This window comes from Mytilinidion resinicola, assembly GCF_010093595.1.
Source record: "Mytilinidion resinicola strain CBS 304.34 unplaced genomic scaffold BDZ99scaffold_3, whole genome shotgun sequence".
Lineage (NCBI taxonomy): Eukaryota > Fungi > Ascomycota > Dothideomycetes > Mytilinidiales > Mytilinidiaceae > Mytilinidion > Mytilinidion resinicola.
This window is the reverse complement of record NW_022985439.1, coordinates 650,426-675,030: the sequence shown is the minus strand read 5'-3', so window position 1 is coordinate 675,030 and position 24,605 is coordinate 650,426. Positions and strand designations below refer to the sequence as shown.

The following is a 24,605-nucleotide window of genomic DNA, read 5'->3' as shown; positions in this document are numbered from 1 at the left end:
CCGCCAGGGCGTGTCGAGGGTGTCACCATGAAAGTTTCGAGGGTGCAAAATGTTAGGCGGTCTACCCGGACCCGCTTTCAGCGAGTATACCCAGCTCAGCGTACCGGCGGATCATGACATGTTTCATAAGGCGGCTTCCTCCGCGATATGCAGAATGCTCGGTCTGGAGTTGCTATTATCCAGCTATCCAACTTTCCGGGTCCTTCGAGAACAGGATGGCCGCTCTGACGTCCCGCATCTGCTGCTATTCCGCGACCCAGGTAGCAAACTGAGCAAAGCCATTGGCAGTAGCGCATATGTTGTGCGGAAGGACCGAAAGGACCTTCATCCGCTTCATCTAGAAGCACTCATCAGCTTCATCAAGTCCAAGGTGTACCCAATAATCTCCAAATTCGGGAAGGAGAACCCCGAGGGTAAGTTATCTCTGGACCAAATAGGCGAAAGGATTCCTCCGGACAGCTTCAAGAAGTTCTTCAATGCTTTCCGAGCTGAGAAGGCCGAAAACGACGCTAGCCTGCTGGCGGTTCCTTATCCCTACGAAGTTTGAGCGTTGGAGGATTGGATGACTGCATGCTCGGAGGTCTCCTGGCGGAGAAGTTCACGTACAATGGCTCACTATGCGGAGCAGTTACTCAACAACCTGGGGTATTGGATGACGTCTACGGAAAGGAAAGCTTCGACATCGAGATGGATCATTTATTTTGTTAGCTACCTATTATAGACTAGCATCATAGGCCAGAATGATATTCTCTCAAACATGCACGTGTGCTTCAGCCTAAAGGCCATCCACCGGACAGTCTATTACCTTGCGGCGGCTTTCGATGTGACATCGGAACCTTTTGAAAGACACTATTCAAACATGTCTCATACTAGCTACTGACATTTTGAAGTCGTACAGGCCCAGAACTGCGCAAGCATTACCCTAATACACTTCGGAAAAAGAGTTCCCCCCTTCCACATCCATTCCACAGATCACTCCTCCTCCTCCTCCTTTTGGCCCACCCCACCCAGCACACCTCTAAGAAGCCCACCAACGCCCTTATACACACCGCCAGCCGTGCTTCCCACACCACCAATCAAATCACCCTTTCCCAGCTTCCCGACTCCTTCACCAACACCTCCGGTAAGCCCACTCACGCCATCACCAAGCCCCTTCCCAACTCCACCAACCACTCCGCCCAGCGGCCCTCCAACCGTCTCTCCAACCCCTCCCACCGCACCCCCGAGCGTATTCCCAACCCCCTTCCCGACGCCTTTAACCGTATTGCCCACGCCGGAGCTTAGTCCAGCAGCCGTGCCCCTCGCATCCCCCTTCCCGATCGCGTTCGTCGTCTTCGACACGGTCCCCTGCAGCCCCTTCGTCGTGCCGCCAATGGTATAATCCAGGCCGTCCGTCACATTCGACGCTGTCTTCCCAACCCCATCGGTGACCTGCTTGGCGGGCTTGCCGACGCCGGGGGGCAGCTGGTCGAAGCCTTTACCAGCTGTGCCCGTTATGCCGCCGACAGCTCCAGAGACGCCGGAGGTGGCGGTCGAGGTGGTGCTGTTGAGGCCAGAGGAGAGGGTTGAGACACCCTTGTTTGTGGTGCCGGTGATGACGTTGGAGGTTTTGCTGATGGTGGATTGGGGTTTGACGGGGGCCTTTTTGGCGGCAGGAGAAGATGTGGTTGGAGAAGATGCGGCGGGAGTAGTAGTCGTGGGCTTCCGGGGCGTGGGTTTCTTGAGGGGTGTCGTGGTTGTGGAGGCGGGTTTTGATGTTGGAGTAGCGGTCTTGGGGGTTGGGACAAGGGGTGTGGAGCCAGAGGATGCCGGGGCAGGTTTCTTGGTGGCAGCCGGAGAGGTGGTGGAGGGGGTTGCTTTCTTCAACGGGGTTGTGGCAGTCTCTGCAGGAGTAGTCGTTGCTGGTGTTGTGGTCTTCGGTTTCGCAATAGGGAGTGGCTTTTTGGTCCCAATCGGAGTTCTGGTAGCAGCAGGCTTCGCCGCTGGTGTCGTGCTCGAAGCCGGGGCTCCAACTTTTGCCGGAGCAGCCTTAGCCGGAGTAGTCTTGGCTGGTGCTGTAGTCTTTGGCTTCGCAATAGGCAGAGGTTTCTTGGTTCCAATAGGTGTCCGTGTCTTTGCAGGCGTGGCTGCTGGAGTCTTCTTTGCACCATCTGCTATCTTAGCAACGCCGTCTACGGTATCTTGTTAGATGAGCACTGTATCTAATGGAAATGCAATAGCTGTACGAACCTTGAAGAGCAGCATTCTGCTTCTTGAGGTCGTCGACTGCTGACATGATAAAAACTTCACGATGAATATAGCAATATGATCAAGATAGTTCTGGACGACAGAGATTCAAAATAGTTCGACTGAGGGCAACTATCGACTATAGAAGAGCAGAGTCAGGATGAATATACCTTTGTATATGTCGAGGAGAGCAGTGAGAATATTCGCTACGTCATGCTGCAGGGAGGGGGCTCGTCGGAACTTGGATGTTTCGCTGCAAGAGCAACGCGATCGTAATGCACGACGTACAAGGGCCATGCCTGGCCATGTTCGCAGATCAGGATTGGATCTTGCAAGCTTCCAAGATCCCATCGTTTAAGGGCCCCGCCAGTCACGTGATAACAAAATAAGAGCGCGATCTGCCGCGTTAGCCTCCAGACTAAATAGCTACACCCCACAAAACACCACTCCATGCATCGCCAATGTTCGACACTATATGCACTCTCCCGCTGACCTCGGACCTCTTTGCCCAGGCCATCCACCCGTCTGAGCCAATTGTCTCGGTTGGCCTTGCGGGTGGACATGTCCAGACCTACCGTCTGCCCCCAGTAGCCTTCGATGGCAGCTCCGGCGGCGATGTCATTGCGTCGGAGAACGGCTTTGGTACCGTAGACACAGAGTGGAGGACCCGGAGACATAAGGGTAGCTGCAGGACGCTCGCTTTTAGCGTTGACGGATCCCAACTGTATTCTGCTGGCACCGATGGCCTAGTAAAAGCCGCCGACTCAATGACGGGACAGGTCGTCTCGAAGATTGTTATACCGCTTGACGCGTAAGTTCTCATTCTCCAGCACCCCAAAAGCTTGCATCAGCTGTAGAGGAGCTTATATAGTACCATTGGACTCTCCAGCTAACTTTAAACAGGACTACAAACAAGACGGATGCGCCTGCCCTGCTCCACTGCCTATCACCACAAACGCTACTCCTAGCTACCGATTCCTCCGCCCTACATCTATACGATCTTCGTGCGCCACACTCGCAACTCGCGTCAAGACCCAGTCAGACCCATCATCCCCACGACGATTATATTGCCTCTCTGACCCCACTGCCACCCTCCGCTGCTAGCACCAGTGGCTTCAGCAAACAATGGGTCACCACGGGCGGGACTACTCTCGCTGTGACTGATCTTCGGCGGGGCGTCTTAGTCCGCAGCGAAGATCAGGAGGAAGAAATGCTGAGCTCGGTGTTCGTGGGAGGCATGGCTGCGAGGGGAACTAGCAAGGGAGAGAAAATACTTGTCGGAGGAGGCAGCGGCGTGCTGACTCTGTGGGAGCGCGGTCAATGGGATGATCAGGATGAACGAATCATTGTCGATCGGAATCCCAAAGGTGGAGAAAGCCTGGACGTGTTGACAATGGTTCCTGAAGGCGTTGGAGCATGGGGCAAGATCGTGGCAGTGGGACAGGGTGATGGTCTCGTGCGATTTGTGAGAATCGGCCAGAACAAAGTGATTGCACAGCTCAGGCATGATGGGGAGTATGAAGATCAGGACCACCCTGGGGAACCTGTGGTCGGCCTGGGCTTCGACGTGGGTGGGCGCATGATCAGTGGTGGCGGCACGAAGCTCAAGATCTGGCACGAGAAGGTTGGGGGAAAAGACGAGGACGAGAACGAAGAGGCCGAGGCAAACGGAGTTGGCAAGAGAGACCTGAGCGACGACAGTGATGAAGAAGATGACGAGGACGGGGATAGCAGTGATGACGAGCGCAAGCGACGCAAGCGGAGGAAGCAGAACAAAGGCAAAGACAAGATCGGGAACCACGGCATTATGGCAACTTTCAGCGGATTGGATTGATTCACCGCGCGTATTCGGGGCGTGACGCTGATAGGTAGGATACCCGTGCATTGCAGCGCAATCCTCACTTTTGAGGTTACTCCTGCAATTCTCACTTTTCGGTTTAGTATGTTTTAGTACTCCAGTTTGGTCGGTCCAAGCCTTCTCTTCTCAATCAGGCCCATAACTTGATATTTCAAGCTTTTATAGTACAATCAAATGGAGATCTTTCTTCCTCTAGAAGAACTGAGTGTAATATCTCTACTTTTCGCAATACCTTTGAATGATGAACTCCTCGCCTCGGCACTTCAAGGCATCAGTCACATATCCCTCAACCCGTCGCATTTGGCTCTTCGTTATCAACAAGGATGCAACCTCTGGAAATATTCGAGGATTAAGGTCTGCAGTAAAATACTTGAGCAACACACTCCCTCATGGCTTTTCTTACACTGGCCTGGTACCGCTTGAGGTCATCTAGTACGTTATAAAATATCGGAAAAGGACAATATTGACAAGGCTGATAGCTTTGCGGGCCACCTAAAACGGTGTCAAATGTTACTTGACAATGCTCAGCTCCTCCACCGCTTCCTCTGCCTTTGGTCCCATGATTGCATCGCACTATCCCAATTCCAGAAGCCCATGCCAACCCATCGGAGATATTCGCCGGCCACCTTCGCGGGCAGATGGCACTCATCGAGCTTTGTACCAGACTCTGGATCGATTTGAATGACTAGGACCTGCTTGTTGTCTAACGCCCTACGATGAGGATATGGTTCCAGAGTGACAAGCTTTCGGAACCCCGGTCATGGATAGTGCTGATGTCATTGATGCTTCTCACCTGATGCAACGTTACCTCGTCACGTGCGCCAAGCTTCTGTTGGGTATAATATCTTCCTCCCCCGCGTTCTAGGACTTGTTCTTCACGGGTGGATGGAGTGTCTCGCAAAAGATCAGCAGCACACTTCGGCGATGTGTGGTTGGAAAGGAGAAGGAGAAGGAGGAATCGCAGCCCCCACCACTCGTCACAATGATCACCGCCGGTGATGCTCAGCACCAGTGCCACCCCTTTCCGACTTCCATCTCCTCATCTCGAAGCCTATTCATTGATGGCCTTCAGCATGCTTTTTGAAAGCCTCCTAGTCCTCTGCTGCGTCGTTGTCAGCCGGAATGAAGAAGTCCCACTCTATTCCTAGACCAGGCGGTCCTGCTTTCAGAGAGTCTAGGACGGCGTCCACGTCAACGGGCACGGTGGAGTAGAATGTCGTCATCATGTGGGGAAGGCTCCACGCAGTTCCAGGGTCGTGTACAGTGTGTGGTCTGCGATGTGGATGTGGGGTTGAGAAGATGATGGGTTGCCACCAGAGATGTACACATGAGGCAGCATGGTTTCCTCAAGATTGCCCTAGGTATCGCCAACCTCATCATCGGTTAGTTAGAAATGGCCGAACAAGGCAACTGGTTCCTACATGTACTTGGTCAGTTTATACCGTACCGCCAATAGGTAACCTTAAAGCCGCTCGCTTCAGCGTGCCTAATGAGCGTTAGCTCCCTGAACAGAAATTGGCAGTCTACGAAACCGTGGTTCTGATTCGAAACTTCCTCTTTTTGAGGTACACACTATTTCTTGTGTGCCTACGCTTGTTTAGCACCGCTCGAGGTACTCCAGTATACTATTATTATTCATGAAAGACCAGTTTTGACAAGACTGATAGCTCTCCCAGCCGCCTCAGACGGTCTTCCAAGGTTGGAGAGTGCCACCTTTTTCGCGCCTCGCGTGCCTAGGTATGACATGCATCGCCCCGCTTATCCGTCTACCCCACCAATGAGGCATCCCGCACGTGCCAGCCCGTACCCTCGTCGTCGAGCTTCACTCCGTGTCGCTCCGGGTTAGCCTGTTTTTCTTTTATGCGAATTCTCTCCCAGTTACCTCACCCCATCCAACCCATCTGCCACTGCTTCCACCCGCCCGGTCCACCTCGAGCGCATCGTGGCGACGAGAACCGTCTTTCGCATGGGACCTTCGGCCAGAAGCCCCGTAGAACCCCAACGTGGCCCGATTTACCTACAGCTCGGATCGCCTCGTCGGCCAACGCAGAATATTGGATGCAAGTCATCGAGCCCTGCCTTCGGAAACCCTTCCAGCATGTCCTGATTGGAACATGATCTGAGGAGCCCTGTCTGCCACTGCTTAGGGTGCTTCAACGTTTGTGAGAGCGATAGAAGATGTGCCTTTTCGGGTATCTATGAATTGTTGAAGCATGCCAAGCAGTGGCAGACAGGTGTACGCACGAGACAGCTTGCTCTTGAATTATCTTTTCCATGCCCCGCGTGCTAGGTCACGCTCACCAAGGCATTTACCTCTGCAGCCATCGCAGGAAGCTTGGGGTCCATGTACAGCAATGCCTACAGCGTGCGCCGCATGCAATTGACGTTGGAAGAGACACGAACAGTCGATCTGCCATGCTGCAGGAGCGCGACGGACGCTCATGCTTCTCAGTGCATCTCGCACAGGACTTGAGCTGTGGGGATTGGCGTCTCGGGAGATTTTGTGCCCACGCCACCAGCTGCACAGTTCATTGCTGCACGCCCAGAAGCGTGGAGGCCGTGCAGAAGCCGGGGTGGCAAATGCCGAGAGTGTGGAGAGGCGTGCAAGCGCCGCAGTGTCGGCCCGCATTACCACCTCGCCAACACGCTCGTCGAGCACTGCCGGTCCAGCACCGCGATAGAGCCGCCCATACGTGCAAAATCTGCCACTGCACCAGCGCCACGGCGCCGTAATCATCGCGCCATGCCTCGAGCCAGCCCTCGTGCCGCGCCTTGCTGTGCTCGCGGTCAGGAGAGGCAGGTCACGACGGCCACTGTCTACAGCGCCGCCGTAGCTGAGCTGTCCCAGTAGGACACGGAGGCCCAGTCCCATCTTGCTCCGGGCCGCACTGCTTCGAACGAGCACTGCTTCTCTGTGCTGCCGAACCAAGCGCGTGATGGACGCAAGCCCGTTGCCCTCCCGCAGACGGAATCTGGGGCGCTGCCGGCGTGCCAGCCTCACCACCCTCTCGTTGGCCTCCAAGGCCCTGACCAGCAGCTGTCCCTTGCGGCGGACCACCCCATCTCGCGACCACAGAGTCCAGCATCCCGGACCGCGACTCCTACCCCGGGCCTGATCTGGCCTCTGCCTCAATGCGGGCGCTCCAATTCTATATCATGCCCGCCAATCCCCCAGATTCTGCTCCTCCAGTGCGCATTCAGCTGACACAGCACCCTCGGTTCCCCTTCACTGAAACCTTCCCTCTTTGACCACAGCCATCACCATGGAGAAGGACGTGGGCGTCGCCCACAATGAGACCGAGCACAGCACCGAGATCCGCCAGGTGCACAATGTCTCCCTGGCTGATGCCACCCTCAAGGCCCACGTCAAGCCATGGACCAAGGCCATGTTCAAGGTGAGTCCAGCGCGTTCCCCGCAGCTACAACTACGCTCACCACGCCCAGCTCTACCTGGTGCTGTTCGTCGCTACTCTCAACTCCTGCATCAACGGTTACGATGGTTCCTTGATGGGCGCCATCAACAGCTACGCCCAGTACCGTTCATACTTTGGCTTCTCCCTCACTGAGGGTACCCCTGGCACCGGCATCGTCTACGCCATCTACACCATTGGCAATCTCGTGGGATCCTTCGCTGCTGGGCCTGCTACTGATTGGAAAGGTGTGTAATTTTGCTTGCTCTCGTTATCTTCGATATACCTCCTGAATGGTCCTACCTTCTCAATTGAATTCAACAAGCAAAACTGACTATTCCAGGCCGAAAATGGGGCATGTTCATCGGCTGCCTCATCATCGTTATTGGCACATGTATCCAGGCCACCTGCACCAACCTGGGTGGATTCATGGGCGGCCGCTTCATCCTCGGATTCGGCGTGGCCATTACCTCGACTGCTGGCCCCGCCTACGCGTCTGAGATGGCCCATCCCGCCTATCGTGGCATCCTGACTGGTATCTTCAACACTTTCTGGTTCGTGGGCGGAATCCCCGGCACCTTTGTCCCCTACGGTACCTCGGTCCTGCAGGGCACGAAGTCGTGGAGAATCCCCATCTGGCTACAAATGGTCTTCTCCTGTGTCGTTCTTTTGAGCGCCCCCTTCCTCCCCGAGACCCCGCGTTGGTTGATTGCCAACGATCGACATGAAGAAGCCCTTGACACTATGGTAAGTCTATTTTTGCTCCATGCATGCATCAATCCCCACTAATTCCCTCAGGCCCGGTACCACGGCGACGGCAGCCGCGACTCCGCCATTGTGCAGCTTGAGTACAGGGAAATGTGCGAGGATATCTCCGTAACCGGCTCCGACAAGCGCTGGTGGGACTACCGCGAGCTGTTCAACAACCGCGAGCAGCGCTACCGCACCATGCTCGTTGTGTCCATGGGCTTCTTCGGCCAATGGTCCGGCAACGGTCCCGTGTCGTACTACTATCCAGCCATGCTTCAGGGTGCCGGCATTACAAACAACCACACCCGCCTCTTACTCAACGGCCTCCAGAACGTTGTCTCCTTCATCGGCGCCGTCTTTGGAGCTCTATACACCGACAAGTGGGGCCGCCGCCCGCAACTCCTCGTCTCCACCGGCATCGTCGTTATCATTTTCATTCTCGTGTGCGCTCTCGTTGCGACCAACGTCATCGACGGCCCCGACGGCAAACCCAAGGTCGACGACAGCGGCACCCCCCTCATCAAGCGCTCCGGCCAGGCCAAAGCCGTTATTGGCCTCATCTTCATCTTCGGCTTCGTTTTCTCCGCCGGCTACACGCCCCTGCAGCAGCTCTACCCCGTTGAATGTCTGCGCTACGAGTCACGTGCGAAGGGCATGGCCTTCTACAACTTCTGGGTCAACATTGCGGGCTTCTACAACACGTTTGTCACTGGCATTGCGTTCTCTGGTGCCGGGTGGAAGTACTACTTCCTCTTCATCTTCTGGGACATCTTTGAGTTTGCCTTCATCTACTTCTTCTACGTTGAGACGCGCAGGCGGACGCTCGAAGAGTTGTCCGAGATCTTCAGCAGCAGGACGCCGGTTAAGACGAGCTTGTCTAAGACGCAGATTGTGGTGCATGGAAAGGATGGGGTCACAGAGGTGTTGAATAAGGAGGTTTAGAGGTCCTACCTTTGAAAGCCCCTTGGCTGCTTCGTTGGAATAAGGGGGGGAATGGAGGGGACGGAAAGGTGTGGGTGATTGGCATGACGAATAGATGTCGGAAAGAAGAAAGTCTGGCTTGCGACCGCTTGGGAGTTTACCATCTACACAAGGATCTTTTGTAGTGTCGAAATTTGCCGAAATGTTATGTTTCGTTTCGTGTTGTGCAGGCATTGAACTCTCTCCCATTTTTCCCTTTCTGCTTCTACACAGGCGTCGAAGCCGTGTAATAATGATCAATGGAATAGATGAAATCTCGAGAAGGATATACGACTTGGAAGATAATAGAACCGACTGAGGATAGTAAAAGACCGCAGGATGAATCGAATACGGAGAAACACTGATGCGAAGGTCAATGCAGTGGAAAGCAGGCTTCCTTTTGACGCACTGTATACCGGCGAGCTGGGCCACCCCTCACAGTGGTGTCGAGCGAGCAAGAGGAGAACCTCCGTAGTGTGATGTCCGTGTGCCTATACTTATGGCCTAGTACTGTACGTCAGTAGTGGTAGAGTAGTTCACATAGGTTGACGGTGTTCCAGACACACGGCATGTCGTCTTAACGAAACCGCTAGGACACTAACTAGTTAGGCTAGATTTGACGAAAAGATCCACGATGTTGCGACAATGAAATAGCTGTGTGTCGGAATTCGGACAGAAGAGGAAGAGACTGTCAACACATCGCAAGAACAGCTCGAGAGTAGAGCCAGAAAGGATACTATCGTTCTGGATTTGAACCGGCTTTACAGATCCCAAACTCACGTGACCAGATAGACCGGGATTGAAAAAGTAAGCCATTCAAGCAGGAGATTTTCCTACATGGGCTAGAGCGCCCTCGATGCCCTGTTTGAGGGACTGTCAAAATAAAACAAGAATCAGGCTAATATCTACTGTCCAACAAACTTTTTTTCAGAATATCACACCTCTCCCCATAGCCCTAGACACCCCAGCCCAGATATACAGGCTCAAGCCCGTCGTCGTCATCTCCCGCAACCGCAGAATCAGCCCTCTCGCCCTCCACGCCTGCGCCTCCAGTCACCGGCTTGTAGAGCGCCGAGAGCGTCTTCTTGCTGGTCAAACCGCCATATCCACTCACCTGATATCCACCCCCAAGCCCAACCTCACCTCCCATGGGCTGCGAACCAGCCCTAGAAGCCGTCGCCACATGCTGGCCCTTAATCTTGATGCCGTCGGGGGTCGTGTACTGCCACGCCGCCATATCCAGCTCGAGGCCCGGGTGCATCTGCTTGAAGTGGCGGCGCACGGAGTCCTTTGTGCTGTAGCGGGCCGCGCAGCCAAGATACGGGCAGCAGAAGCGCTTGTCGAAGGCAGGGCGGCGGAGCGCGGCGTCGATGGCCGCCAATTGGGACGACTTCTTCGGCTTCTTTGGGCGGGCTTCGGCGGCGTCGGTCGGCTCTAGCTTGACCGGGGAATCGAAGATGGGCGAGAGCGGTTCCGGCGTCGGGCGCTTGCGCTTCTGGCCAGCGCTACTTTGAGGCGTGTACGAGCGGGATGGCTGGGTGTCCCTGATGCCGGGCGATGCTTCGGAGAACTTGCCAGCGCTGGAGGCGAAGGCGTTGGCCGCGCGGGAAGTGGGAAGGGGCGGCGTTGCTTTGTTAATGTCGCGGTTAGCGGTCATAGCGGCTGTAGAGGCGTTCTTGGGCCTTCGGTTAGCCTTAGGTTTCGAGATCGCGGGCGTGGTCTTGCGCTTCTTCATATCGCGGGCCACGGATTCTTCGCGCTCGGAGGCTTCGGCGGAGAGGGCGCGGCTGGATTGCTTGCGCTTGCGTTTGTTGAATGTGTCGATGGTGCTGGGGTAGAATATAGATTTCGAAGCATGTGCGATAGATTCTGATGCTCTGTCGATGTCCGTGCCTATGTGGGTGGAGGCGTCGTCTCTCGACTCTTCGCGCGTGTTTTCGAAGCTATCCAGGTGTGCAAGCGAGAAGATGCTGGAGTTGCGATCCGGAGAGCGGTCTCCCAGCACGGAACGATCAAGCGAAGGCTCCACATTTCTCTCTGTCGCCTTCGTCTTCATCTTCAGCTTTCCCTTCATCTTTAGCTCTCCCTTTGCAGCCGCCTTCCACATCTTGTCCATCTTCTCTGCGCTCGTCTTCCCCAACCTGAACGCATTGGTGCCGAAATACTCCTCCGTCGTTCCAAGGGCAGGCACCAAGCTCTTCTCCTTCGGCCCATCCAGGTCCAGCTTGTAAAACTCAAACTGCGGCGATACGGTCCGCTGATCGCCAGTCAACACCACCACGTTGGCATAGCGCACCTCTCTCCCCCCAACGACAAACCCAGGACCCAAAAACGGCAGCACGGTCGGCGTCCTCCGATCTTTCTTTGCCATGAACTTGGCATGCGTGACGACGATCAGGATGGTGTGGACGTCGTAGTTGTCGTCCTGGACCTCTACGCTTGGGATCACTCCCTCTTCGGTCCCCTCCTCTTCCCTCCTCTTCTCCACAATCCACATCGCCATATCTTCCACCGCCACGTCTTCCACAACCTCAGTCTCCGGCGTCATCTCTGCGGTGCCCCAGTTGTATCCTAGGTACGCCCGGCCACGGCGGAAGCCCGCTAGGGAGGAGAAGTACTGGCGCAGCATCGCGCCGCCCAGCACGGAACCAGCCTCTACGCGCGTCAAGTCGCGGTCTTGATGCTCTCGGAAGTCGCGCTCGTAGTTGGCCCAGGAGAGCCCAAGAGCTTTCGGTACGCAAACAATTGGCGACGGTGGGAAGAGCAGTTTCGGGTGCGAAGGGATGTCGTACGGCATTCTGGAGGATTGATTGTGCGTGCAGCGTCTCGATGGATGTGTAGGTGTGTCAAGATGATCGTGATGAGGTCGGTGACGCGAGTGTGTTGGCGAGTGGAAGGACGAAGGACGTGAAATAGAGTCGAAGAAGGGATACTCGCTTAGCTATCCTGATTCGGACGCGGTGAATGCATGAATACAGAACAACAGCCTCAATACGTCACCGTGAAGGTCAAGAAGCACGTGACAGCGAGCCGATTAGGTTGGAACAATGTACAAGCTTGGGCAGGACACGACACTGGCAGCAGTAGCCTAACAGGGCGAGAAAACTCAAAGCACAATATAACATTTTCCAAAGGCTAAATCAGCCCCGAGGATTTTCAGATACAACTAGACATACTGAAGCACCCCCGAAGGATCGAAAGGAATCTCACCACACATCCTGGGGATCCACGCGAAATTTTTCACCGTTATCTCGGATGTGCTTGTGGCCCTTGTCGCGACTCATGGGCTTCCGCATGTCGTACGCATCGGCTCCATCGTTGTAGTAATCGACTACGCAGCGGTAGACCGAATAGCCCATCTTTCTGTAGAGTTCTTGCGCAAGAGTGTTCTCTTTCCGCACAAAGAGGTCCACAAACCAGCCGTTATTAGCGTCAGCTTGCTGCTCCAGACTCTCTGTGAGTCGCGTCGCATGGCCCAGTCGACGGGCAGAGGGCGCTACAGTGAGGGCGGTGATGTGGCCGTGCCATGGGAGGTAGTTTAGATTTGTGTTCGTGTCTGGGTCGTAGGGATAGACGGGCGGAGGATAGGGCGAGGCTTCGACTTTTCCTAGGACTTCGTAGAGAAAAAGCTTAGCGGTGTGCTTCGCAAGCAGAATAGGTGACCTTACTGTAGCCCTCGATGTTACCGTCTACGCCTTCAATGACACGGCAGAGATCCGGCCATTTAGTGAGATACTCGAGGTAGAAGCCTACATTGTAGGTTTCGGTGAGATGGTCTAGGTTAGTGGTGCTGATCTTGAACAGATCGTTAATGGTCATGGGCCGTATAGACGCCATGTTGTAGTGTCCTGGACGATAGTGGACGGGTGAAGTGTGAAGTGGGTGGGCAAGCCTCAACACCATAATGCTAGGCCTATGCCAAGAGCGGGGCGTTGTTAAGTCTCTAGGTACATCCAACACTTGCGATGCACAGATTTTACTCAACTACCATAGCTTGACAACAACAAGACGCCGCTCGGATACATCGTTAAAACTAGATATAAAATGGTAAAGCTCATAAATTCGCATTTCAGACCCTAATCCAAATTACGGTTTTTGCATTTCACCCCTTACACGCCGGCGCGGCTCCGGGGCGTACAGTCCCCACGTACAGTAGCCAGCGTACAGTCTTCCTACACAGCACCACCACGCTCAGACATTATCTTAAGAGTCCAAATCCTAGCTATAGGCTATAAGAGGCAGAAAGCAAGTTCCTAGATTCTTAAAATTCAATAGTAACTCTAGAGACCTATAGACGTAGGAGTTTCTATAAGTACAAAGGGCGAGGCTCGCTGCACAATCAGAATCCGAAATCCCGCTTAGCCAATCAGAACTCCAGTAACTTGAGAAGTCGGTGTGACTGTAAGGAAGGGGAGGGGCGGACGGTGCTGGCGTTGGGTCTGGAGGCGCTGAGGCTGGGGCAAGGGGGCGCGGTGGATGAGGAAGGAATTTTAGAGCGTAGGTAAAGCATTGGGATAAGATATGCAGTTGAGTGTAGAGAATAGCGGGAAAACGGGCATGCACTGCGGATTGTAAAGATGGGTAGCGAGTCGAAATGCGGAATCTGATGCATTAAGTTGGGGATAGATCGGTGGATAGACGATGTTATATTCGTCCTTCTTGACGTCGTGCTCGCGGGTTGATAACATCATGAAGCGGGGTTCGAGAGACTCAAGAGTCGAACACTAGGCCTAGGACACAAGTGAACTCTTGTAAGCACGCTATTTAAACCTCGTCTGCAGTAATTGTACTCAAGCTCTTGGAAGATATCAATCTGATGCTCTTGTGTACGTGACTCTGTGACCTTTCCGGTCACGTGCACGACCTCTTTTACAGGTTTCGCCCCTCAAGTCGAATGCAATCAAGAATCCACCTCAGCAGCTCTTAGATAGGACCAAAGAAGCTGAGGCGACTCAGCGGCTCTTGTGACTCATGCCTATACAGCCACAGCTCAAGCTTTACGGGAAAAAGTACACCACAACTGACCAAAGAAACCGCGAAGATTCATGCAATAACACTCGTAATCGGAATAAACCACGGCTCCGTCCGCGAATGGACTACCCCAACTGGAGAGATAGTCGTGTTATCAGCAGTCCAATTGGTAGCACTCGGTGCAAAGCCAGTGATATATGTAGGGAACTTGCTGTATGCCCGAATTAGCCGAGCTCTTCAAGAAACACAATCCAATCGCAGTACATACCCCCAATTCCACCACGACCGCGTCAGGAGAATCTGGTTCTCCTGGTACCAGAAGCCGTATTCCCCCGACGAATCGCAGAATTCGTACCAGTCCATGTAGAGCGAGGTGTTGCCGTTTACCGCGTAAGTGCAGTTGCCTGAGATGGTGTGGTTGCGGGATGGTTCGGGGTCGGAGTAATGGAAGGAGATGAAGGACATGAGGTTGATGTCTGGATTGGATTGGAAAATTACGAGGTCGGTGACGACGAGAGGAAGCGAGCCACTTTGGTGTGATAAGATTTCGGTAGTTTGCTGGGTTGGAAGCGCGAGGGACAGAATACTCATAGTGAGGGCGAGGAGGGGTGCGAGAAACTGCATGTTAAATGTGGCTGACATGGAGAGCAGTGGAGGATCGAGTTCATGATGGACGATACGCCGCTCCGTTATGGGGAAAGATAGCAGTGTCAATTTGTAGACAAACACGTACCGCGTATTTGTATAACAACATAAAGTCGGGTTCTTTCATGTCCCATATTTGCTTGGCGGCTGGATAAAGTGTCAAGATGAAATGACTTACCTGAATCGGTGCAGCTATACCGTGATTATGCAGTGCTCTGGGTCTAGGGATCGAGAGCAGGATTCCGTAGACCAATTGCGGGGGCATCTCGAATCTTGTATCCCTGGGAAAGACGCATCTGCAGGTCAGTATGGATAGGGCAGATTTCACATGATTCCCGAGAATGACGCAGTTAGGAGCCGCTGGCCTTTGCAAACAAATGTTGATGGGTGGCATACGATAAAAAAGCCCAAGTGTATGGTAGGCAGCTGCAAGGGACAGACACGGCCGTTGGTGCCACATGCAAACATCCGAGTTCATGAAGAGACACAGGATACCCAGCAGGAAGAATCAATACAACTCTGTAGTATATCGAAAGTTGTGCGAAGTCAAATAGCTGTTGTATAGCGTGTAGTCCCAAGTCGGTGCTGAGGTGACGTTGCAAAGGGCGGAGATGGGCGCCTATTGTACATACTCTAGCGCGACGCCAGCCGCTTCTTATTTTCACCCCCAGCAACGTGGAGGGCTTCCTCTGGCTTCGCTCAGCCCCTCACGTTATCAATATTGTTTGTACTCTGGTCTCACTATCGCAGCATCGCGTAATCTCGTCTTTGCCATGTAGTCGCCACACCGCCCATGCTGTGAGACTGCCTTAAGACTCGTCCAAGGTTGCTCGGCGACTGTAGAACTACTACGGGCGTCGAAAACCGAAACTTTGGCAGGAAATCCGAATCATCATCGACTTCGGAATCAGGTAGTCGCAACAACAGACTCCTGGACCTTCCGACGATTTGTCCCCATCAATTTCGCAGCAAGACATGCCTTCCATTTTACGAGGGTCTATTGAGAATGTTTGCACTCTTGTCCATCAGTAGTCTCTAGTCTCCCACTTTTCTTGTAGCAAAGAGCTGAAGGACTTTGATTCGCAAGTCTCATAGTAGTGCATCAAATCCCAAGTCCGAGTTAGAGTGCCATGGCTCATACCGCTCCGGAAATCCGTCTGACAATTAAGGCCGGACCGAGGCCGTCTTGAGCTCCCCCATCCCACCATCTATATAGTGTATTCGACGCTAGAAAAAGTTACGATCTTGGCTCCTACCAGACTTGAAGTACATGAATTTCTTTCCTAATTTAGACCAGCTGGACATAAGAGGTTAAGCCATTGTGGGGTACTCGCAACCATGTTTCCTCGCACGTCAGTCCGTAGGCTTATTCATCGTTCGGATCTGGGCGTATCCTTAGTACGTACGATAAATCACCACGGCTATGGCTCTTTCATCTTTGGTCGGAAATCTAGGCTTCAAACCGATACACGGTCACTTTTGCTGAGCAGCTAGAAATGTATGTTGGTTTTATCAAGTGCGTGCAAGCGCTTCCAATCCATCAGGCTTGTCTCTTCAGACCCATGGTCTCTACGAGAGCCTAGACTTGTTAAGCTCTAGTATAATCTGGCCGACGTACTCCGGCTTACCGTTGATGACCTATAAATACATGTCAAAGTCGAGCCGAGGAGAACACCCATAGTTTTTACCCAAGACTAAATCTAGATCTGCGAGAACGAGACGGCGTACCACGAGTCTGCCTGCATCTTTGCTACTTCTCGGCCGCTATTTTGTGGCCGGACACTATGGCCCGACCAATAGTTCTCCCTTATTCAGACTTATTACTTTACAATGACTGGCGTACCGGGCTAGGATTCGAAGAGGAGGAGCTGATTGGTTGTGAGGTTTGTTTTGGATGAGGAGGAACCTGCTAATGAAGTTTCGTAGTATCCGTGGGTGTGACCTCTTACTCTACGCCTGACCATGGTGTCTTAATTTTTGATGACTGGCGCAGATACGCTGCCTAGAGCTGATTTTGCATATAAGATGGGATGTGGCTACTGCAGTAGTATTAACATTTTGGTTAGACTCAACCCACCACTTTACTAGGTCTCTTAGATATTGACCTGCCAACCTCTATCATGAAGGCCAAAATGGTTCACCCCTTCGTGAAAACCCTTCTCTTCGTCCTAGGGATCCTCACGTTGGCGTCCGCAACGCCAGTGCAAAAGAAGAAAACGCAAAAATCAAGCAAGGATGGAGACTGTACTGACTGGGAAACACTCACCGAAAAGGTGTGGGAGAAGTGGAACGTTACGGACTGGCTGAAAGAAGAAGAAAATTCTCATTACACTGGCGGAAGCTTGATATCGCATCTCAGAAACAAATATGCGCCAAACTTGAAGGATTCCGATTTCGAGTGCATTCTTCGAGTCGGTGGTAAATGCGCGGTAAATCATGTTCTGTCTGTATAGTCCGGTCTATCACTGATATATGACAGCCCATTAAGTGTTCGTATTTCCAAACAGTGTCCCAGAATGGTAGCGAAGACGATCAACGAAAGGCCTGGTATGCATTCGGCAAGATCTCGAATATGGCAGCTGAGCATCAAGAGCTGTGGAGAGCTAATGTGGCCGAAACTATACTCGATGTAACCAGTGGTAACCGTCCCGACGTCTATCGGTTCACTATCGATGAGGAGACAACGAACGTCTTAATCAACGCCTCCTTTGTAACCCAAAGGATATTCATGAAAATTTACATGAGTCTCATAGCATTTGACTTTTTCTTTGGGCTACCCGATGATCAAGTGGCAAAGGCACTCGAGAAAAAGGCCGGAATTATTGCCGCCATCAAGGGGATGACGGAGAAATATCAAAATTTTCCGTAAGCTTCTGGGATGCCACTGCATGGCTGATGGTAACTAACTGTCATAGAACATTCGACGATTTAGAGCCGTGGCGCAACGACACATGGGTGAAAGAGCACCCGTCCGTCGAACCAAATGGTTACTCTGATTTTGAGCAAACTCTAAGCGATGCATCAAAGTATATGGATCGCTCTCTGATGAGATTAATGCTGGACCTTGCTAGCACGGGCTACTCGGTCAATCGCCACATTAGCCTATCGGAAATGCTCACAGGGTAAGTATTGCTCTCATGTGTCTTCGCTCTTAAGAAGGTACGTGTTTTCACTGACAACCTAGACGCTATGCCACCCGGAGGACAAACCCGGTCCAATTCTTTAAGGACAGTACGCGGCACCACTATCTTGCGCTTGCTATCAACTATTTCTGGAAGTTGAATCGGGCATACATTGCCGTCGCAGATGTCCCCTTAGGGGAGTGCGACTCGGATTCTAGAGGAAACGCAGCAATCAGAGTGTGTTTGCCTGATTATCCGGACAAATCCTTCTGGTTTTATTAGTATGTTCTCGAGTCAAAATTTAAGGACATTTCTGTTGACTGATTGGCTGGTAGTATTTCCCGGATAGAGGATAAATCTGAGACTAGGTCCACTAATACGCTCGCGCCCCCTCCGCATTTCATCCAACTTAAAAAGAACACGAAACGTCATGAAAACGTGACTGTGGAGGTACGTGGCTGACTACAACATACGAGCTTCCTAAGACCTTGCCGAAGTGTCTCATTTCCAGCCTCTAACCTTTCATGTCATCCAGGAAATTACCCGAAGATCTTGGCAATACTACTTATCAAACAAGAACGCTCTCGTTGATCCAAACAGTTGGATCGACAAGTTCGAGACGTCCATGACGAATCAGACGGGCGGCCAACGCCAATTGGATGCATACACCGCATGGAAGGGCCAGGCCTTATTCAATATTCCCGTTGCTTACGCACCACGAGGCGACACCATTTCGAGTATCAATACCGAGAAGTTAATGCACTATCCGTGCCGAACTGGTGTAGAAAACTGGATTGATGAAGGACAAGAAGAGGAGGACACCCACGACTTCCTGCAAGCTTCTCGAATCTGGTTGTCGTATAGTTGGAGTATTTGGTGCGACAACCCCAAAGGCAGCAGAGCAGACTGTAAACAACATAGGGTTGCGACATATGATTTCCTCGTCGAGGGAGTAAAGATTCATTCGCACCTTGAGCCCTGGTACGCATGCTTGAAACCGGCCAGCGCCGACGGCATGGGGTGGGTTCCCGGGGAACTGTCTGAAACCGACAAAGAGGGTTGATCGCTCTTTATCAAGAATAATGTGGCAGAAGAGGGCAGCCTTGGGGAAGATCGCGAAGTGGTAATGGATTAGACCGTCAAAAGTTGGCGGATAAAACTGTCAAACTGGGGATGGGCTGCATTGTGAAAAAATTAAAGATCTATAGTTATTTCTATAAAAAGTTATGATTGGTGCGTTGAAGCACTCCAAGCACTGGCAGACAGGTGTACACTTAGAGAGGACCTTATGAGTGTGCCGCTTTTTTCCCGCCCAGCGTGTCTGTGAAGTCCTTCTCCGTATGTTTATTTATCTGCCACGGGCCCCGATTTCAGCCGACACAGTTTCTGAGTAGCGATACTGATCCTCATCGACACTGCTAAAACAGCGATTCTGTCGACTCCTGCTTCGCCCAATATATCGTCTTCGTTCAAACAACGGGATCATCAATACCAACACTCCCCCTTACTCAATTATACACACTCAACTCTCTTCCTCTAGCCCATACGCATACACGCCTCTCCTCGTCCTCGATAACCAGTTACCTAATCGCCTTCTTAGCACCATTCATAGCCAGCTGTACAGCTTAAACGCCTTGTATTCAGAATAGACTTTTCATTATCATCGCATTTTGTACTACGACGTTTTTACTTCAGAGGGCTAAATATTTGGCGCGCGAGGTGGCGACGGCCTATGAGATCCACGAGCAGAGAAACACAGCCGCACCGATGGAGCAAGAGGCCGAGGAAGAGACAATTGCATGGCTATAGGCCGATGAGGTCCTATACATGATAGCAACCTTATATTATCATATGCCAAAGCTTTGGAAGGGGTTAGACAGCTTCCGGAGTAGGAAATTAAAATTTTGAATCATCTTTCATATTAGCATGCCCTCCGAGACTCGAGACGCTCTTTTATTTAATTAGACAGTGACGACAATCGTGCACCGTCCTCGAAACCAGAACGTCCTACTCACCTCCCTCTTCACACGCTCCCACTCGTCTTCGTTGCGCACGAGAGATAGGCCAGTAGACAGAAGGGCCTCCACCCTTAGATTTTGCGTTTCAGGCACGTCATGATTGTTCTTTGAGGTCGGTATGTCCTGATAGCGATCCTCGGGTCCACCATCAGGAGAACAGGTTGCCGGAGCTTGACGAGAACTATTGACGTCCTGATCGAACCGCACACCGCCCATCTCGGAGTCTGCGTCCGCGTTTACATCCGCATCGAGGCCAGCAGCGGCTCTGAGGCCTCTGAGAAGCGCCGGGTCGGCGTCAGGGATAGCCGGGTTGGTCCTCTGGCTTGTATTTTCGCCTCGCCCGCCTCTAGCACCGCTGTGGGCACTCCGATCCTGCCGTTCACTACCGTGGAGTCCATCAGTAATGCCCACCCCTTCAAGATTTTGCGCGATTACGTGATATAAGTCCGCATATCGTAGCCCCCATGTGTCCGTAGTCGGGGAAGCTAAGTCCAGACCTAATCTCAGCGGTTTGTAGTCCGAGGAGGAGAAATGGATACTGATGATGCGAAGATCCTCTGATAATGTTGCGTCTGCTAATGGAGGAATGAGCTGGATGGGTTGTGGATGTGGATGGTAGGAGCTTATGTTGTCATGAAGCGAGGGTGATGCGAGTGATGGGTCGAGATGTGGCGGGTGCTATGACTAATATTAGAACACGTATGACTTTCTCGAGAGCTTCAATGAAGTAGAACAACATCAAACGAGAATTCGGAAGAATGCAGTAAGATATACATACCTGATCATAGCTCACACCTTCAAAACCGTCTGTCCTAGCGCCTTGTACGTCTCTATCTTCACTACCCAACCCCTCTTTCTTCTTCCCGCCCTTCCTCGTCTCGATCGCGTACACCCTCTGTCGCTCGTTAGTGACCATCCTTCTTAGCAATGGCGTCACAAGCCCGACGATCGTATTTCCGTCTCTGGGCCATATCCATTTCGTTTCCGCTCCAGAACTTCCCCTGAGCTCCTCACTATCGTTTTCGCCTTCACCTAGAGACTTCATGGCCTTCTTTCCAACTTCCCTACCTTCAGCGTTAACTCCAAAGAACTGCTCACCAGCCCCCTGAACTAGGAAGTCGTTCACACAACGGAACAGGCGCAGCTTGACCATATCGGTGTCGCCCTTGCCACGATTTCCAACACACGCCTGGCGTGCTGGATACGCAGGGTCTAGCATATACGACTTAGCCTGTGCTTGCAGTTGCAAAAAGCTCTCTGGGCCAAGCTGGAGGGAGTCGAAGAGCTTGGACATAGGGGGACGGGTGTATTTCTTAGGTGGATTTGCAGGTGGGCGGCGAAAGAGAGCGGTCGCTGGGTGGAGCATAGTGGGATTTGGTTCACTGGAGGTCGTACTGGGTTCGCAAGATACGGGGGATTGACGACCGCCTATAAGCTGTGGGTCGTGTGCAGGGGCTCGGGACGGAAAAGGTAGATAATTGGCGTTTGTATGAACGTTTGCACTCGCTGTGATGGACGACGAATCTCTCGCGTTCGTATCATCCGAGTCTTCAATAGGCTGTCGTATCTGCTGGCCCGTCGTCTCTAGAGCTGGATCTTGAGATAGAATCACACTGGCTGGGTCTTTCCTCGCGCGCTTCGACGTTGCCCTCACTAATACCCTATCATGATCTGTCCACCCAGCTCTCCCCTCGATGTCTCCCACTCTTGGGGGAGTAGAGCTCTCAGCTCTCTTCCTTTTCCCCTTCCCTTGCGGCACTTGCGTCCTAAGATTCTCAACTCCCTCTTTTCGCCTCAACCCTAGCGTGCGTGCTCCATTCCGTAGCCCAGCTGCCTCGTTGGCAGCTTCCAACAGCTCAGCTACCTGATTATCCTCCTGATCAAAGTTGACTTGTGTATCTGCATGACTCTCTGGGGTACGTTCGACGGTGTATTCCTCGTTGTTCACGAAAGGACGTGAACGCTGCTGCGATGCGTGCAGTTGATAGTAGGGCGCGTTGGCAGCCATGGTAAGACCTGGTCGAAAGGCTCGTTCGTATGAGGCTTAAGCACAGGGTTTCGGTCTCGGTGACTTCAGATGTGGCCAAACAGTGAATCGCTCTCCGAGACGTCTCGATGTCCTAGTCGTGTATGCGTATGTTCCGCGTGAATGCCGCAGCTCCAAAACCACCGGGCCCTCCAACCACAAAGTCTTCACCTCTCCAGCTCTTTCGTCACCGACCGGACGCGCCTGGTGAAATTAATCGCATGAGCATCAATCCGAGGGAAGAGCGGGCACAACTCTTTAAATCTGCACGCATTCTGATTAGCAGCGGCAGGCGTCAGGCCCCGACGCAGGCAGCGAACAGACATGGCGCACCTGAGCAGCAGTCGCGGGGAGGATGATTGCTTGCTCAATTGCTGTTGCTGGCGCAGCAATCGAGCTGTCCTGTCGAACGATGATGGGTGGGCTGGGGGCGCGTTTGCAAACAGAGCAAACGTTGGTGTTTGGGGTGCGGAAGGGAGGTATGCGGATTATGTAAGATGTGGACCAGGCTCGACTTTCCTAGGGCAAATATATATCCAGAAGGCAAGATTTCATGAGCTCTGTAGTACTGCAGGGTGAGCCTCTGATTTGTAGAGGGAGTTGATTTGGATAGACTGTCGAGATTGAACTCTAAAGAGGACCCAATTCTACTCGATTGCTTCATAGAAGCCGCTCCGATATAAACCTATCTTGCTTCATTTTGCACTGCTTGATACGCTCCAAGATATACATTTAGCGCGCACAAACGCCTCAGAGAACCCAACTGATGCATAGGAGACCTCTCGGTGAAGCCGTATCCAATAGAACGAACAACCCAAGCCTCAATACCCAATGCAGGCGCCCCGACCCATTAAACTCCATGAACAACTCAACGCGCCACCATCAAATAGCTCGCTCAATGGCTGGATTTTGGAGAACCGAAAAACATGCATTCACCCCTCAAAATCCATCCCCCTCCTTCCACTTCCTCCCAATCTCCTTCGCTCTGGCCTCAGGATCATTCATCCCGCGCTCAAATGCCTCATTGCGTCTCTTCTCCACGATCGGCCTGAGCTCATCGATCGCCTGCTTGAGCTTCTTATCCTTTCCCGGTTCCGGCTTCTCCAGCTGCTCCGCCTCCTTCGTGCGCCCCTCGGCCTCGGCCTCCTCGATATTCCGTCCCTTCTCCTCCCAGTCTCGCAGCTCGCCCTCGATATTCCGCATCTGATTTCGCGTGTCGATCCACTCTGTAAACTTGTCCTCCCCGCCAAAGCACACCCCGTACCCATCGCAGAAGCACATGTGCGGCTTCGGGCAGAAGATGTTGCTCCCCGTGAACACAAACTGCCACACGTACTCCCAGATGCGGCCGGAGATGAAGTCGCCCAGCGGCGTGCGCAGCAGCCAGTCGCGATACCAGACGTAGCTGGCCTGGGGGCGGGCGCGAATCCTTTCGCTGGAAAGCGCAAACTGCGCGCAGCAGGGCTGCGCGAGGACGGAGGGGACCTCGTCGAGCGGGAACAGCTCGGACCAAGACTTCGCGAGCTGCGACTGCTCCTGGCGGAACTGGTCTTCCTCGACTTCGCCCGGGTGCATCCAGTCCGGGCAGCCAGGGTCCCAGCTGCAGCGCATGTTATGATAGCCCTCGCGCCAGACGCGAGCGCGGTTGAGGCGCTTGAGCATGACGACGGCGTCGCTGTCGAGGATGTCGTCATTGTGCCAGGTGTAACGGTGGCTGTGCATGAAGATGGAGACGTCGGGCAGGTCGTCGTAGTGGTCAATGATGTAGGTGAGGTAAATCATGACTTCGTGGCCTTTATTCTTGGGCGGGTGGAGCGGGGCGAAGGGGTCGTCGGCGACGTATATGGCGGTGTTGAGGTCGGGGATGTTTTCTTTTATCCAAGTTATATCCTCGTCTATTGTTCTGGCTACTACGAAGGTGGTGGTGTAGTTGTGGTTCTCAGGCCTGGGGCTTCCGCCCTTGAACACGGGCTTGGGGTTCCAGTTCACATAGTCCTTGTCCTCTGGATTTACGGGCGTGTGTTTCGCGGTCCCGTTACTCTTCGGAGGTAAATCATCATTTATGGGTACCCGCGTCTCGTCCCCTGTGACGTCTCCCAGGCCGATCTTTTGTGGCAATCCGCGCAGTGTCTCGCGCACCGTGATGCTTTGGTAGAGGAGGAAAAGCACCGCTACCGATACAAGGGCTAATATCGGTATGAAACGTCGATGAAGCGCCATGATTGCGGGGTGTTTGTAGGGGATGCGACGTTGACGGAGGATTCAGAAGCGTCGGAGGAAGGGAGTGGGCGGAGCAGAAATGTCTACGTTCACCAGAACGAGGGGAGTAGGAGCGCGGCGCGCATGTGGATAGAAGAAAAGACAAATTTCCCTGGAGCCATCGCATTTGTCAGTCACAGTGTCCTTGATAGGAATCGCCCAGTCATACAGGCGACGAAGGGAGCGCAGTGCGGGAGGCCCAGGGGCGTTGAGAGCAGCTTACAGCAAATATCCAAGATTCAATACAATGCAAGGCTCGCGCAAGGAGACTCGGAACGCGAAGCAAGAGGGTATCTTAGAACAGTAACGCGAAGGGGAGGCTGTCACAAAGCGAATTGCGCGCCAGGACAAGAGGTGAAA

At 53.0% G+C, this 24,605-nt stretch overlaps 11 protein-coding genes across 11 annotated transcripts; 4 read left to right on the top strand and 7 right to left on the bottom strand.

The window, feature by feature from the left end:
- Positions 1 to 49: 49 nt before the first annotated feature.
- BDZ99DRAFT_515485 (uncharacterized protein) lies at positions 50 to 547 on the top strand (the record flags this gene model as incomplete). The annotated part of the gene is made up of 1 exon (XM_033724974.1): positions 50 to 547. The coding sequence occupies one exon, from the start codon at positions 50 to 52 to the stop codon at positions 545 to 547; it is 498 nt and encodes a 165-aa protein (XP_033581672.1).
- Positions 548 to 691: 144 nt separating this feature from the next.
- BDZ99DRAFT_458698 (uncharacterized protein) lies at positions 692 to 2,489 on the bottom strand. Its single transcript, XM_033718973.1, has 2 exons — positions 2,230 to 2,489; positions 692 to 2,171 (listed from the first exon to the last, which is right to left on the bottom strand). The coding sequence occupies exons 1-2, from the start codon at positions 2,273 to 2,275 to the stop codon at positions 973 to 975; spliced, it is 1,245 nt and encodes a 414-aa protein (XP_033581671.1). The 5' UTR covers positions 2,276 to 2,489; the 3' UTR covers positions 692 to 972.
- Positions 2,490 to 2,657: 168 nt separating this feature from the next.
- Positions 2,658 to 4,296, top strand: BDZ99DRAFT_434492 (WD repeat-containing protein JIP5). The gene is made up of 2 exons (XM_033717445.1): positions 2,658 to 3,037; positions 3,130 to 4,296. The coding sequence occupies exons 1-2, from the start codon at positions 2,688 to 2,690 to the stop codon at positions 4,058 to 4,060; spliced, it is 1,281 nt and encodes a 426-aa protein (XP_033581670.1). The 5' UTR covers positions 2,658 to 2,687; the 3' UTR covers positions 4,061 to 4,296.
- Positions 4,297 to 7,280: 2,984 nt separating this feature from the next.
- On the top strand, positions 7,281 to 9,560 carry BDZ99DRAFT_566654 (general substrate transporter). The gene is made up of 4 exons (XM_033727610.1): positions 7,281 to 7,479; positions 7,529 to 7,742; positions 7,838 to 8,241; positions 8,293 to 9,560. The coding sequence occupies exons 1-4, from the start codon at positions 7,348 to 7,350 to the stop codon at positions 9,184 to 9,186; spliced, it is 1,644 nt and encodes a 547-aa protein (XP_033581669.1). The 5' UTR covers positions 7,281 to 7,347; the 3' UTR covers positions 9,187 to 9,560.
- A 253-nt stretch (positions 9,561 to 9,813) lies between these two features.
- On the bottom strand, positions 9,814 to 12,001 carry BDZ99DRAFT_566653 (uncharacterized protein; the record flags this gene model as incomplete). The annotated part of the gene is made up of 1 exon (XM_033727609.1): positions 9,814 to 12,001. The coding sequence occupies one exon, from the start codon at positions 11,999 to 12,001 to the stop codon at positions 10,160 to 10,162; it is 1,842 nt and encodes a 613-aa protein (XP_033581668.1). The 3' UTR covers positions 9,814 to 10,159.
- Positions 12,002 to 12,091: 90 nt separating this feature from the next.
- Positions 12,092 to 13,071, bottom strand: BDZ99DRAFT_408049 (acyl-CoA N-acyltransferase). Its single transcript, XM_033716497.1, has 2 exons — positions 12,873 to 13,071; positions 12,092 to 12,817 (listed from the first exon to the last, which is right to left on the bottom strand). Exons 1-2 carry the CDS (start codon positions 13,039 to 13,041, stop codon positions 12,411 to 12,413), a joined length of 576 nt encoding a protein of 191 aa, XP_033581667.1. The 5' UTR covers positions 13,042 to 13,071; the 3' UTR covers positions 12,092 to 12,410.
- A 960-nt stretch (positions 13,072 to 14,031) lies between these two features.
- On the bottom strand, positions 14,032 to 14,953 carry BDZ99DRAFT_183378 (uncharacterized protein). Its single transcript, XM_033713071.1, has 2 exons — positions 14,444 to 14,953; positions 14,032 to 14,386 (listed from the first exon to the last, which is right to left on the bottom strand). Exons 1-2 carry the CDS (start codon positions 14,815 to 14,817, stop codon positions 14,248 to 14,250), a joined length of 513 nt encoding a protein of 170 aa, XP_033581666.1. The 5' UTR covers positions 14,818 to 14,953; the 3' UTR covers positions 14,032 to 14,247.
- BDZ99DRAFT_183359 (uncharacterized protein) lies at positions 14,737 to 15,403 on the bottom strand. Its single transcript, XM_033713070.1, has one exon. It carries the CDS (start codon positions 15,296 to 15,298, stop codon positions 14,840 to 14,842), a length of 459 nt encoding a protein of 152 aa, XP_033581665.1. The 5' UTR covers positions 15,299 to 15,403; the 3' UTR covers positions 14,737 to 14,839.
- A 1,549-nt stretch (positions 15,404 to 16,952) lies between these two features.
- BDZ99DRAFT_494626 (uncharacterized protein) lies at positions 16,953 to 19,125 on the top strand (the record flags this gene model as incomplete). The annotated part of the gene is made up of 7 exons (XM_033723327.1): positions 16,953 to 17,249; positions 17,300 to 17,685; positions 17,736 to 17,846; positions 17,892 to 17,942; positions 18,005 to 18,223; positions 18,278 to 18,392; positions 18,478 to 19,125. 7 exons carry the CDS (start codon positions 16,953 to 16,955, stop codon positions 19,003 to 19,005), a joined length of 1,707 nt encoding a protein of 568 aa, XP_033581664.1. The 3' UTR covers positions 19,006 to 19,125.
- A 461-nt stretch (positions 19,126 to 19,586) lies between these two features.
- BDZ99DRAFT_183291 (uncharacterized protein) lies at positions 19,587 to 22,060 on the bottom strand. Its single transcript, XM_033713069.1, has 2 exons — positions 20,739 to 22,060; positions 19,587 to 20,638 (listed from the first exon to the last, which is right to left on the bottom strand). The coding sequence occupies exons 1-2, from the start codon at positions 21,966 to 21,968 to the stop codon at positions 19,904 to 19,906; spliced, it is 1,965 nt and encodes a 654-aa protein (XP_033581663.1). The 5' UTR covers positions 21,969 to 22,060; the 3' UTR covers positions 19,587 to 19,903.
- Positions 22,061 to 22,559: 499 nt separating this feature from the next.
- BDZ99DRAFT_408047 (uncharacterized protein) lies at positions 22,560 to 24,599 on the bottom strand. The gene is made up of 2 exons (XM_033716496.1): positions 24,469 to 24,599; positions 22,560 to 24,357 (listed from the first exon to the last, which is right to left on the bottom strand). The coding sequence occupies exon 2, from the start codon at positions 24,204 to 24,206 to the stop codon at positions 22,926 to 22,928; it is 1,281 nt and encodes a 426-aa protein (XP_033581662.1). The 5' UTR covers positions 24,207 to 24,357; positions 24,469 to 24,599; the 3' UTR covers positions 22,560 to 22,925.
- Between the last annotated feature and the right edge of the window lie 6 nt (positions 24,600 to 24,605).